This window comes from Pteropus medius, unplaced genomic scaffold (genome assembly GCF_902729225.1).
Source record: "Pteropus medius unplaced genomic scaffold, Ma_sr-lr_union100, whole genome shotgun sequence".
In the NCBI taxonomy this organism is placed as follows: Eukaryota; Metazoa; Chordata; class Mammalia; order Chiroptera; family Pteropodidae; genus Pteropus; species Pteropus medius.
The window spans coordinates 15445923-15458508 of NW_024349799.1; the positions used below are offsets into that span (position 1 = coordinate 15445923).

The 12586-nt window shown below is 49.6% G+C and overlaps 1 protein-coding gene across 9 annotated transcripts; it reads left to right on the top strand.

Annotated features, from left to right (window-relative positions):
* Positions 1-345: 345 nt before the first annotated feature.
* SERPINF2 (serpin family F member 2) lies at positions 346-7712 on the top strand. Of its 9 annotated transcripts, none has more exons than XM_039886301.1 (10): positions 346-485; positions 1699-1804; positions 1901-1936; positions 2057-2119; positions 2408-2609; positions 3075-3218; positions 3364-3567; positions 4062-4204; positions 5799-6003; positions 6642-7712. In XM_039886301.1, the coding sequence occupies exons 2-10, from the start codon at positions 1703-1705 to the stop codon at positions 7052-7054; spliced, it is 1512 nt and encodes a 503-aa protein (XP_039742235.1). In that variant the 5' UTR covers positions 346-485; positions 1699-1702; the 3' UTR covers positions 7055-7712. The 9 variants fall into 9 exon arrangements, with proteins under 9 accessions (XP_039742235.1, XP_039742239.1, XP_039742236.1 ...); XM_039886305.1 differs by having other exon boundaries at positions 347-485; positions 1699-1765; XM_039886302.1 differs by lacking the exon at positions 1901-1936 and having other exon boundaries at positions 347-485.
* Positions 7713-12586: the final 4874 nt, after the last annotated feature.

Sequence of the window (12586 nt, forward strand, 5' to 3'; positions counted from 1 at the left end):
GGAAAGGGCATTGGAAGTCGAAATCTGGATGTAACTCTGAGCCCAGCTATGACCTTGGGCAGGTCACATAGCATCTCTGAGCCTGACTAAACTAGGGATAACCCCCCACCTCATGGGGTCACTGGAAGGCTCCTGTCCTTCCTTGATCTGCTCTCCAGATGAGGACGGCCTCTTCCACTGTCTCCTGAACCACCTTTCTCTAGGCTCAGGTGGGACTCAAGTGCATGTGGCTCCAGGTGGCCGTCTCAGGATTAGGTGCTCCGGTGGGAAGGGGGCTTCCGGCCCCAATATCAATGTTTAACCGGATATGCAGGTCAATATTTACCAGAGGAGAAAGCAATCTGAACAGGGGTTGGCTGTTCAGAGCAAAGGTCCTAGTGGGAGGGGAGGGCTCGTCTGGGCTGGCTGGAGCCTGGGGTAGAGCGTGGGGAGCACCCAAGTGAGGCCAGAGGGACATCGTGTGCAACAGAGAGGAGCTTGAAGAGGTACGAGGTGAGGGGTGGCTTGGCCTGCTCCTCAGGCAGGAGAGAGGTAGAAGTTGCCCACCTGGCTAAGGGGGTCTGGGCTGAATTTATTCAAGAGGCCTGTCATTTCCTGGCCTCTTGGGGTGATGAGGGGCCAAGGTGGGAGTCCAGGGAGAGTCTCTCTGGGACTCGAAAAACGAGGTCTTTTCTTGCCAGAAAGATTCAAAAGCCCAGGTTAGGGATCTGGGCCCTGGCCAAAGGCCCTTGTGTGTGGTGGGGGTGAGGCCAGGGGTGATAGAAAGATTCTCCAGAAAGACTGGCCCTGAGAATGGGGGTGGGGTGTGTGAGACCTGCTCAGAGGCTAGACCTACACTTGCCTATCCCCTCCTGCCAGTCTGGCTTCCTGGAACCAGCCTGGGGCAAAGTGATTTCCATAAGTCCAAAGGTGGTTCTGGCCAGAGTCATTCATTGGGTTCTGCTGTAGGGTCAACAAGGTGGCTCTCTGGGCCACCCCACCTCCCCTGCTGAGACCCCAGAGTCTTAAAGGCCTGTCCATCCTTGTTAGCAAGACCAGACCAGACCAGCCAGAAAAGGTGGGCCAGATGGATAGCAGGTTAGATAAGAGTTCTGGGGGAGCTCCAGTACAGAGCAGGGTTCTCAGAAGAGGGCCTTGGCTAGGCTAACGACAGCCATGATTGGGTGCCAGGCATTGTACCCAGGGCTCAAAAAGATTGTCTTATTTTGGTCCTCGTAATACCTGTGGGAGGAGGTAGGGACTTGTACCACCATTTTATAATATGAGGAGGAACCCAGAGGGATTAAGGTTGATGTCCAAGATTCTCTGTTAAGAGTCAGAGTCTGGATTCAAACCCAGGTCTGATTCACAATGCCAGGCCTTGAAGAATGAGGACTTTTTCTGTTTCAATAACATTTTCCCCCTATGAACTAAAACATTCTCAGTGCATGACATGTGAAAAGCCAGAAAACACAAAGGGAAAAAACAATTCAGGGAAAAAACCCTCAGAGCTGAGAGGTACTGCTAATGTGTTTTGGGGGTGTGTGCTGTACCTGGCATTATCCCCTCAGCAGTGACGGCTCAGGACTTTGCCAGCCAGTGATTATGTGGGTGGGATTCCATGTGGGTGTGGGGACTTGGCCTTAGGTAGCAAGTCAGATAATTGGTGACAGTGTGTGTGGGGATGAGGCGGGAACTGAGGCTTCCTGTCCCGCACAGGAACATGGCACTGCTTTGGGGGCTCCTGGTGCTCAGCTTGTCCTGCCTGCAAGTCCCCTGCTTGGTGGTGAGCCTGGGCCATGATCTGCGTGGGGAAGGGAGGCAGGTATGGAAGAGGCCAGAGGTCTGAGGGGGAAGAGGAGAAAGGCTGGATAGAGGGAGGATTTGCCTCTGAAGGGGTTCTTCATGCCTTTCTTAACAGTTCTCTCCAGCGAGTGCCATGCTCTTTGGTCAGCAGGTACTTGGGATTGAGGGGACATGATGGGGAGGAAGGCCCTGAGGGGCCTCACATATGGTTTGTACAGAGTAGGGAACCTGCTGGACGGGTCTCTCTCCATTTATTTCCTCCTTTCTTCAGATAGTGAGCGGGCCAACCCAGGAGAAGCTAGCCCCACTTAGCTTCCTCATGTTGGGCAACCAGGTACAACCAGGTGGGGCTGGGGAAGAGTGGGCGGGGTCTGAGGGAGGAGGGCCAATCAGTAGGGTTGAGGGAACTTGGGGTTGTGGCTGTGAGGCTGAGGCTTGAAGGGAGAGGGTGAGAGGGACCAGAGAAAGGGATCCAGTCTCTAGCATACCATTGCCTGTGTGATTGGGTATCAGGACTGACAAGGCCCTGCTGCCCCCGAGCACAGGGGCTATGAAAGATACCTTCAACACAGAAGCCAGAGCTGACCCCTGGACCCCATTGACTCCTGATATACCCCTGCAGGAGTTTCGTGGCCATACTGCCCTGAAGAAGGCCCCAGGAGACTGCAAAGAGGCCCCAACTCCGGAGCAGAACCGCAGGCTGGCCCAGGCCATGATGGCCTTCACCACAGACCTATTCTCCCTGGTGGCCCAGAGATCTACCAGCCCCAACCTCATCCTATCACCTTTGAGTGTGGCCCTGGCACTCTCTCACCTGGCACTAGGTACTGTGGCAGCACCTGTCCAGACCAGCAGAGCTGGGAGGCCAGTAGGAACTCACCTCTCTAGAGTTACTCCTCCACTGGAGTCCCTTGGATGCTTGATAAAATGCAGGCCCACCTTCAATCTCTGTGAGACAGATTCCCAGGGATTGAGTCTGGAGATCTGCTTCTGGTGACTTTTATGTAAGAGTTTGTTAGCTACAACGTCTCCATTGGACTGGAGGGTATCATTGTGGGAAACGGAGGTCCAGAAAGGGATGACAATTTTTGTGAGGCAAGGCTGCCCCGACTGTCAGCAGCAGAGATAAAAGTAGAACTTGGGAGTCCTGTCGCTCCGACCATTTCAGTGGATGGGAGAGGAGAGTGTGGTTCTAGGGGCATGCTCACCATGGGTACTCAAGGGATGGGGTGGACAGTGGGAGTAGAAAGAACTCCAGCCTGGGCCATAGCCAATGCGGTCCCCTCCAGGTGCTCAGAACCAAACGCTGCAGAGGTTACAGCAGGTGCTGCATGCAGACTCAGGGCCCTGCCTACCCCGCCTGCTGAGCCGCCTGTGCCAGGACCTGGGTCCTGGAGCATTCCGATTGGCTGCCAGAATGTACTTGCAGAAAGGTAGGTACTGGTGGCAGGGAGCTCCCTAGGCAGTGCCTGGGGTGGACAGGGTGAGGGAGATGGGCTTGGCCTCGGGTAGCCAGTTGAATCATTGGTGGCTGTGGAGCTTGAGCCTTGGGAGCAGCTTGTGGTCCCTTCTATGTAGGATTTCCCATCAAAGAAGACTTCCTGAAACAATCAGAACAGCTCTTTGGTGCAAAGCCCATGAACCTGATGGGAAAGAAGGGGGATGACCTGGCAAACATCAACCAATGGGTGAAGGAGGCCACGGAGGGGAAGATTGAGGATTTCCTCTCAGAGCTGTCAGATGACACAGTGCTGCTTCTCCTCAATGCCATCCACTTCCAGGGTACGCTCCTTCTCTTCTCAGGTCCCCCGCCCTGGCAGATCCTACCCCTGCCCTGTAGGCTGAGCCGCTGAGCAGCCTGCGTTCTCAGGGCGCCTCTACCTCTTCATGGCTGGGCCAGGAGGTAGGGGGCTCACTGGGTTATGGCTTGGGGGAGGATAGGAGAAAAGTAATGGTGTGGCAGGGAGGAGGCCCAGGAACTGGATGGGGCTGTTGTGGAGAAAGTATCCTAGGAGGAAACCGAGCCTGAAAAGACCCAGGAGGAGGTTCCTGAGCGCATGGCAAGGCATGGCATGGGGAGAATGCAAGCCCAGATTTCAAAAATTCTACAGAAAGACCTCAGATCAACTGGGTGTCAACTGGCACAGCATCCCCTGGGGTCCTGGCCTCTACCTTTCTTCCCTGAAATGGGTTCTGGGTGGGCTGTGGAAGAGGCTGGTGGAATAGAACCCACCTTGGTCCCCGTCTATGTAGCCCCTGCCTTCTGCTGGATGCAGGTTTCTGGAGGAGCAAGTTTGACCCGAGCCTCACCCAAAGAGAAACTTTCCACCTGGACGAGCAGTTCACGGTGCCGGTGGACATGATGAAAGCCCACACGTACCCTCTGCGCTGGTTCTTGCTGGAGCAGCCTGAGATACAGGTCACCCTTGATTGCTCAGGCTGGGCCTGGGTGCTGGGAGGTGGGGAAGGGAGTAGTCGGCAGGCTGTGGAGCAGGCACTGGGTTGGGGAGATGTGCCTCCACCTTCCTTGCAGTCATGTCCCTGGGGCATATGGCTCTGAAAGGTCTCATTATGCCCTCACCCAGGGGGACTGAGGCTCCAGGCCTTTTGAGGTTCATTGGTTCAACAAAACTATATTGGGCATTTACTATGTGCCAGATACTGTTCTAGACACTAGAGATTTAGTGGAACACGGGGGAGCCCAGATCTCTATTCTCAGGAGGGAAGACACACAGTATATGAGCACACACATACCAACAGAATAATTTCAGATAATAAGTGGCTATGAAGGAAAAAATTTAAAAAGTGACGTATTAGTGACTGGGGAAGGTATTTTGATAGAGTAGTCAGGGAACATTCTTTGAGGAGCAGATATCAAGTTGAGACCCAGGTGATCTCTGGTTATGGGGGTTTATTACAAGGACCCATACGTTGTGGGACAGCACAAGGACCACCCCAGCAGTGATGGAGCCACTCTGGGATTGGGATGGATCTGTCAGCATCCTGATAGAACATTCTGATTGGATAGGGTGCTATGCCAACCTATCTCAGGTGTGACTTCCCTTACTTCTGGCCTAAATGTGGTCTCATGGCTTGGGTACTGGTCCCTAGGCCAGTCAGCTGTGGCTGAGATAGCAGTATTGGGTATTTTCACAAGGCCAACATGACACAGACCACAGCCACTTCTGCAGCCTTTCTGAGGGGAGCAACATCCTGGCTTCTCTGCAGTTCGCCCTGGAAGGAGGACCATCTGGTTTACCTCCCCACCGTTTTTCTTCCTGCTGATCCTTCCCTCCAGGCTTTGTCCTGCCCACTCTTCCTTCACCCCTTTGTCTCCACTTCTTGTGCTCCTTACCCTTTCCTCTCCTCCGCCACTCTGCAAGCAGCCTCAGGCAGCCAGATGCAGGCACTCTTCCTCCTGCCCACAGGGGTCCTGCCACCTGGGCACTTTGCCTAGAGCCTGAGGAGTTACAGCTGCAAGGGACCACTGAGCTCAGTGATTTCCATACTTCTTTAGCTTCAGAAACCCCATTCACATGAAATCTTATCCCAAATCACAGTAAATACACATGGCTGGTCAAAGTTACTGTTGAAGATGAAGGATGAAGAAAGTATCACCCTTTGCAGCGGTTGTTCTGCAGAACCCAGGGCAGTTTAAAATCCAACAACCCAAGTCTACTGTACATCTGGAGAAAGGGAGAGGAGAACACAGGAGATTCTTCACCCCAAACCACAGGGCTATCTGGTAGTAGATGAAGAGAGAAAAACACCATTCATTGAGCACAGTCTATGTGTACACATTCTGTTAGAAGCTTTAAAAGCATTATCTCTTTTGGCTACATGTCAGCCCACTTCACAGGTGATGAATTGGAGGCTCAGGAAGGCTGAGCTCATACCTAAGAATGATGGACTAAAATCTTGGTCCATTGGTCTCAGAAGTGCATGCTGGCCCAGACCCTGCTTAGGTCTGGGTGCTTTCTAGTCTTCATGTTGTCTCCTTCCCTTGTCTGTAGGTGGCTCATTTCCCCTTTAAGAACAATATGAGCTTTGTGGTCATTGTGCCCACCTACTTTGAGTGGAATGTGTCCCAGGTGCTGGCCAACTTGAGCTGGGACATCCTGCACCAGCCCTTGCTGCGAGAGAGGCCGACCAAGGTCCAGCTGCCTAAGCTACATCTGAAATATCAGCTGGACCTGGTGGCTACCCTCAGCCAATTGGGTAAGGAGGCTGGGTGTGGGACGGCCCCCTAAGTCAAGCTGGGCAGGGTGGGTGAGGAGGAAGCCCCCAGCTGTTAGAGAGTCTGAGACAAAGCTAGCCTGTGTCCTGGGCTTTTCTGAGGCTTAGGGAGGTGAGAGGGTTTGAAATGAGCCCCTGGACCCTCTGTCCCGGAGTGGGCTGGGTGTCCAAAGAATAAGGACTTGCTCTGCCCAAGACAGCATTGCAAAGAATCCTGGGTGGAAAGCCTGGGGTGGCACATGAGCCTTGCTGGCTCTCCTACAAGGGGCACTGTACTAGGCACTGGGAACCCACTGTGTACAAAGGGCTCGGTCCAATGGAGTAGGCAGATAAGGAATCAGAAACTTACAATTCAGCATAAGTGAGAAGACTGGCTTCTCTCAAGTTCACCCAGGAGAACATTGCAAAGGCATGTGTCTGGATCTTGGAGCAGGGGATCAGGAAAGGCTTCCTGGAGGAAGTGATCGTTAAGCCCATACTTGAAGGTTAAGTAGGAGTTAACCAGGGAACTGTGGGTTCAAGGTGTTCCCTGGCCAGGATGCCAGACACCCTTCCAGGCAGGTCTAGGCATCCTGTGAGGCAGAAGGCAGCTCTGACCAACCATCTCCTGCCTGGGGCAGGTCTGCAGGAGTTGTTTCAGGCTCCGGACCTGCGTGGGATCTCTGACCAGAGCTTGGTGGTGTCCAGCGTACAGCATCAGTCCACTATGGAGCTCAGTGAGGCTGGCGTGGAGGCAGCTGCGGCAACCAGCTCAGCCATGTCCCGCATGTCCCTCTCCTCCTTCAGTGTGAACCGCCCCTTCCTCTTCTTCATCCTGGAGGATACCACGAGCCTGCCCCTCTTTGTGGGCAGTGTGAGGAACCCCAACCCTGGTGCGCAGCGGGAGCGCAAGGAACAGCAGGATTCCCCTGACAACAGGGACTCCTTCCAGAACCAGAAAGCCTTCCCCCGTGGAGACAAGCCCTTCGGCCCTGACTTGAAACTGGCACCCCCCTCAGAGGAGGATTACCCCCAACCTAACAGCCCCAAGTGAGGGGCTGTGGGCTCCAGCATCCTGAGTCCCTGCCTGGACCAGCCTCTCAACTCATGTGACTCTTTCCAAACGGCTTTGTGGGATTAGGGGCAGGGGCCTGGGTGGGCAGTCTGGGAGAAGAGAGGAGCCATTCTCTCTGTCTCCTCTTGGGGACTTCGGGGGTGAGAGGGCCTGGGAGGAGGGGCAGCTGCAGACCCACTTTTGTGAGGAAGGTAGGTGAGTTATTCCTTAAGTTGGCTGGGGGTTAACTCCATGTTTGTTTACCAGAGAGGGTGGGACAGGAGGGACTGGATACTCTGGCTGGGGAGAGGAGAGACTGGTCCTGGGGATGGCCCTGGAGCAGAGCACTGCCCTAGTTAAACGCTGTGGCTCAGCCTTGTACTGCTCTGCATTTGGAGGTTGAGCAGCCTCATAAACTGCCTTTGCCATCGCTCTCCAAGGCCCACAAGCCTCTAGCCCACCCTCATGCCCTGTCACCTCGATCTCCTCGATGGTCCTTAGAGATGCCGACACTGCCAGGACTCCTCTTCCTTCCTCTCTCCTCTTGCCCCTCTGCCTGGGGTCTCAGGGCCTGAGGTGGGTGGCATTAGCTCCTTAAGGCTCTTTTGTAAAGTTTTTGTAGTGATTTTTATGCCACCTAAATAAAGAATGAACAGGCTGCTTTGATGTCACTGTTCTGGGCATGGGTGGGAGCAGGGGTGCTGGAGGTAGACAGGGAGGAGGCCACAGAGCAGACTGCACTAAGAAAGAGGCTGGGCCCCAAGGAATAGCAGCCCTCTCTGTGCCACGTTTGGTCTTTGGCCACTCACCAGCCCTTCTCCACCATGCAGTCTCCTGACCTCTCCAGCCCTTTCTAGGACCACCTCCATGTCAGCCTGGCTCTGTTCTCAGCCTATTCTTCTCTACAGGCCTCAGGCAGTCGGCAGTGAGGGCAGCTCAGAATAGCGCCAGACTCCTGGTTTGGGAGAAGAACTGGCAATTAGGGAGCTTGAGGAGTTTCTAATTACATGCCAGCCCCTCTGCCACGAGCTGGCGCCCGCCAGCCGGGGGGCTGGCTCCAGCTGGAGGCTATCAGTGCCTGAGGATTTGGGGAAAGTGGTTGTGGGCATAGGGCTGGGGGCAGCATGGGTGTCCACATGGGTGGGCCCTTGTCTGTGAGTGCAGGATGTCCATTGCCCATGCGGCAGTGACCACTTGCAGCCCTGAAGTGCAGTAATTGAAAGCAAGTACCTGGGATGGAATCTTGCTTTTCACGAACTAGCAGTGTGGGGAGATAGGTAGTAAATAAACAAGTGAAATATATGGTATGTCAGAGAGTGATAAGACCTATGGTGAGAAATAAAGCAGGAAGGGTCTCCCTGAGATGGTGACATTAGAGCAGAAACTTGAAGGTGAGGGTGCGCACCAGGGAAATCTGGGGGCGCACCAGGGACAGAGGACTAGAGAGTGCAGAGTTTCTGATGTGGGAACCTAGTTGGAAGGTCTGAGATGAGCAGGAGATCCATGGGGCTAGAGTGGAGGGAGTTAGGAGGGAGGAGTAGGAAGGGGTCAGAGAGGAAGTGGGGACAGATCATGTAGGGCTTTAGGGCCACTGTAAAGACTGTGGTTTTAATCTCAGGAGAGGTAAGAAGTCATTGGAAAGTTAAATCAACAAGCCCACCACCTTAACCTTACCTCCTGTCTTTTTGCTCGTTCTCAGCTCTCTCCTCCTCTCCATTCCAGCTTTAGTCATGGTTTGGATCTAGTTATCGCTCTGATGGTCATTGCCATTGCCTCCTAGGTTCTCCCTGCCGCCGGTCTGGCTGCCTTTAGTGCATCCTTATCAAGCGCCTCCCAGCTGCCTCCCAGCTGCCTCCAAGCAGCCCATCCAGCTCTGGGGATGTAGCAAGCAGACAAGATCCCTACCCCCAGAGCCTAGATCTGATGGTGGAGGGGTATAGACAATAAACAAGTTAACATTTTGTGTCGATATATAGTATGCAAATTACACAAGTCATAACTGTGTATAAGCTTAATGAATTTTTTTCATGAACCAGTAACTCCTGTTGCAACCAGCACCCACATCAAGAAACAGTACTCATTCTCCTGACTTCTAATAACAGATTTGTTTTTTCTGGTTTTGAACTTTATATAAAGGAATCACACAGTTCATGCTCTCTTGTGTCTTGTCAACCTCGTGTTTGTGAGGTCTGTCTGTGTTGTTATGGATGGCAATAATTCATTTACTGTGGAAAGCTTTTAATTGACGAGTACCATAGTCTGATTTAAGCTCTAAGAGGCTCACTTAGCCTCATAGGGGTATTAGAAGGGATGGGGAGACTGATAAGCAGGCAAAAAATGTAGGTGGCTTTGCCCGGGGTGCTGGCTGTGGCAATGGAGGAAAGTGGTCAGAACTCAGATATATGATAGAATCTGTGGACAGATAGTAAGGGAGATGAGGGAAGAGAAAGGCTCGAGGAAGGTGGGGTTCATCATTCAAGTTTCTGGAGTTTTGTCTTAAGAAAATGGGTTTTACCAAGATAAGAATCAGAGTGAGGGACAGATTTTAGGATTGATTGGAGATTTCCATTTTAAATGTGTTATGATCAAATTCCCACACTAATAAAGGGTGACCATATGCCCCAGGGTGCCTGGGACAGCTCGAGTTATATCTGTGGTTCCACCTTAATTAATAGCACCTGCTTCTGCTCTTAGAAGTGTTTGGACGATAAGTTTGACATGTGGATATGTCCAATAGGTAATTGGATATCTTGGTCAGGGCCAGAAGTGTATATTTGGGAACATAAAGGTGCACTTAAAGTCATGGAACTGGCAGAAATCACCTAACAGGAGATGTAGATGGAGAAAGAAAGGCGTCCCCGGATCAAGTCAGCAATGAGACCGAAAGATGCAACAGTATGAGACAGGAGGAAAACAAGAGGGTGTGGAGAGTCAAGGTGTCGGGGAGGAACAATCTGTTCTACTGCCTGCTGCCAAGAGCAGAGATGTCCATTTGGTGGTCAACACAGAAGTCACTGTGAACTTGGCGACAGTAGTTTCAAAGGTAGGCACAGAAGCACGTGTGAGGTTGGGAGGAAATGGAGCTAAGACAATGTAGACACAAGAGTAAATGGCTCTTTCTTGCTTGGCTGTGAGGGAGAACCGAGAAATGAGGGATGTGACAATAAAGGAAGTGTTTTTGAAGAGGGGAGTAATAGAGGATGTTTGAAGGCTGTCGAATAATTCTTCAGGAGAGGAGCCACCTGCAGGAGCAAAGTCTTTGAAGAGCACCAGAGGGGGCCCGCCCCTTTGGCAGGAGCAGGACATATTCCTTTCCCAGTAGTCGGAGGAAAGGTGGTGTTTCTTTTTAAGTTATTATAAATAATTAGGATGTACAAAAAGGTAAAATAAATTGCATAATGCCATTGCCCAGCTTAAAAAATATTCTCAGTATATGGATAGCCCTACATTCCCTTCCCTAATCCTTCCCCTCCCCCACAGCCATCATCCTGAATTTGGTTACTATTTTCATGCATTTCTTTTACTTTCCCCACATGAGTTTTTATCTGTAAGTGTAATATAGTATCATTTTGTGTGTTTTTAAGTCTTACTTAAATGTATTATCTTGCTTGTATTCTTCTGCAATTTGTATCACTCCATGTTGTGAGATAAATCTGTGTTGATTTAAGTGGCTTCCTTTCATTATTTCTCATGGTTATAGACATTTCCATCCTTTATCTAGTCTCCTATTGAGAGACATGCAGGGAGTTCCCCCCCTTTTTTTTTTCCTATTACAAACAGTGCTTCTAAAATATTCTTGTACATATGTGCTCATATGTGGTCTTTTCAGCTCACATGCTTATGAGTGAAATTGCTGAGTTGTGGGTTTGGGTTTATGCACCTTTAACACACAGGGCTGCCACATACAGTTATGTATAACTACCATTTGTTGCCATATTGTTCTTCAAAGTGGTTGTATCAGTTTACATTCTCACCAGCAAGGCATAAAAGATCCCAGTTGTCCATATACTCACCAACACTTGATATTGTTCGATGTTTAAACATTGCCCATCCGATGAGTTTGAAATACACTCATCAATTATGATTTAAATTTGCATTCCCCTGCTTACTGGTGAGGATAAAACATCTTTTCATAAGTTTATTGGCCATTTAGGATTCTTCTGTGAACTACCTGGGACTATTTTTCTGTTGATTTTTTATTATTGATTTGCAGTTCTTTCTATATTACAGTTAGTAATTGTTTTTGTCAGTTATCTGTGTTACAGATATTTTCTCCCAGGGTGAGTCTTGTCTTTTCATTTTGTTTTTCATCATCTTTTCATGATAACAAATTTTTAATTGTAGCATCAAGTTCGTAAGTCTTTTATAATTTGTGCTTCTTTTGGTGTATTGTCTTAAAAAAAAAACTTTTCTAACAAGAGATCATAAAGGGAGCCACCTATAATTTTCTAAAACATTTACAATTTTTCCTGTTGTATATGTGTGTTTCTGTTTGCTTTTTGAAGCATTAAAAACATCTCTGAAAGGATACACAGGAAAGAGATTAACAATCAACTGTCTTCAGGGAGTGGACTCCGGTGACTGGAGGTCAGAGCGACAGGAAGAATTTTCACTGTATACCTTTTGTTGCTTTTGAGTTTTGAACCATAATACCTATTTTGAACATAATACCTGTTTGAAAATAAGTAAATAGTTTAAATAAAATATCATTTTAAAAGGTTCTAAAAACCAAATTATTTCACACATTTAAATCTCGAATGTACCTAGAGTTAATTTTTGTGTATGGGGTGAGACAGGGAACCAATTTTAACTTATCCACATGGATAGTCATGCCCTTCCCACCTTTCTATACTTAGCTCTCTCTTATTCACTCTTTAAGACTCAGCTTAGATTCATATATTCTAACTGTGCTGCCACAGTATCTTATAGAGCAGTGCTGTCCAATAGAAGTACAGTGCAAACCACATATGAAATTTAAGATTTTCTAGTAGCCACGTCAAAAAAGAAATAAGTGAAATTAATTTTAATAATATATTTTATTTAATCCAATATATGTAATCAGTATAAAGATTATTGAGCTAGTTTATGCTATTTTTTCATCCTAAATGTCAAAATCTGGTGTGCATTTTACACTCACAGCAGATCATAGCTCAGACTAGCACATTTCAAGTGCCCCATGGCCACACTCGGGTAGTGGCTATTATATTGGCCAGCACAGCTATAGAGAATGCTATCACAAAATGTGTTGCATTATATTGAAATGATCTGTTTTCATACCAGCTTCTGTTATCAGCCAGTAAGTGTCTAGAGGGTGGGCACTGAATCTTATTCATCTATGCATGCCTTCTCCTTGGTGTACCTAGCTAGTGCCTTGTGTTGAGGTACTCAACTTTTCGTTGAAAGGATTGAACTCTGACTGTTGACACACTCTTCCTTATATAAAGCTGAACTTTGCCCACTGGAAGGTTCTACCCAGGGGCCCCTAGCTCTGGTCCCTGGAACCTCACAAGAGGTGAGGTTCTCCTAAATGTT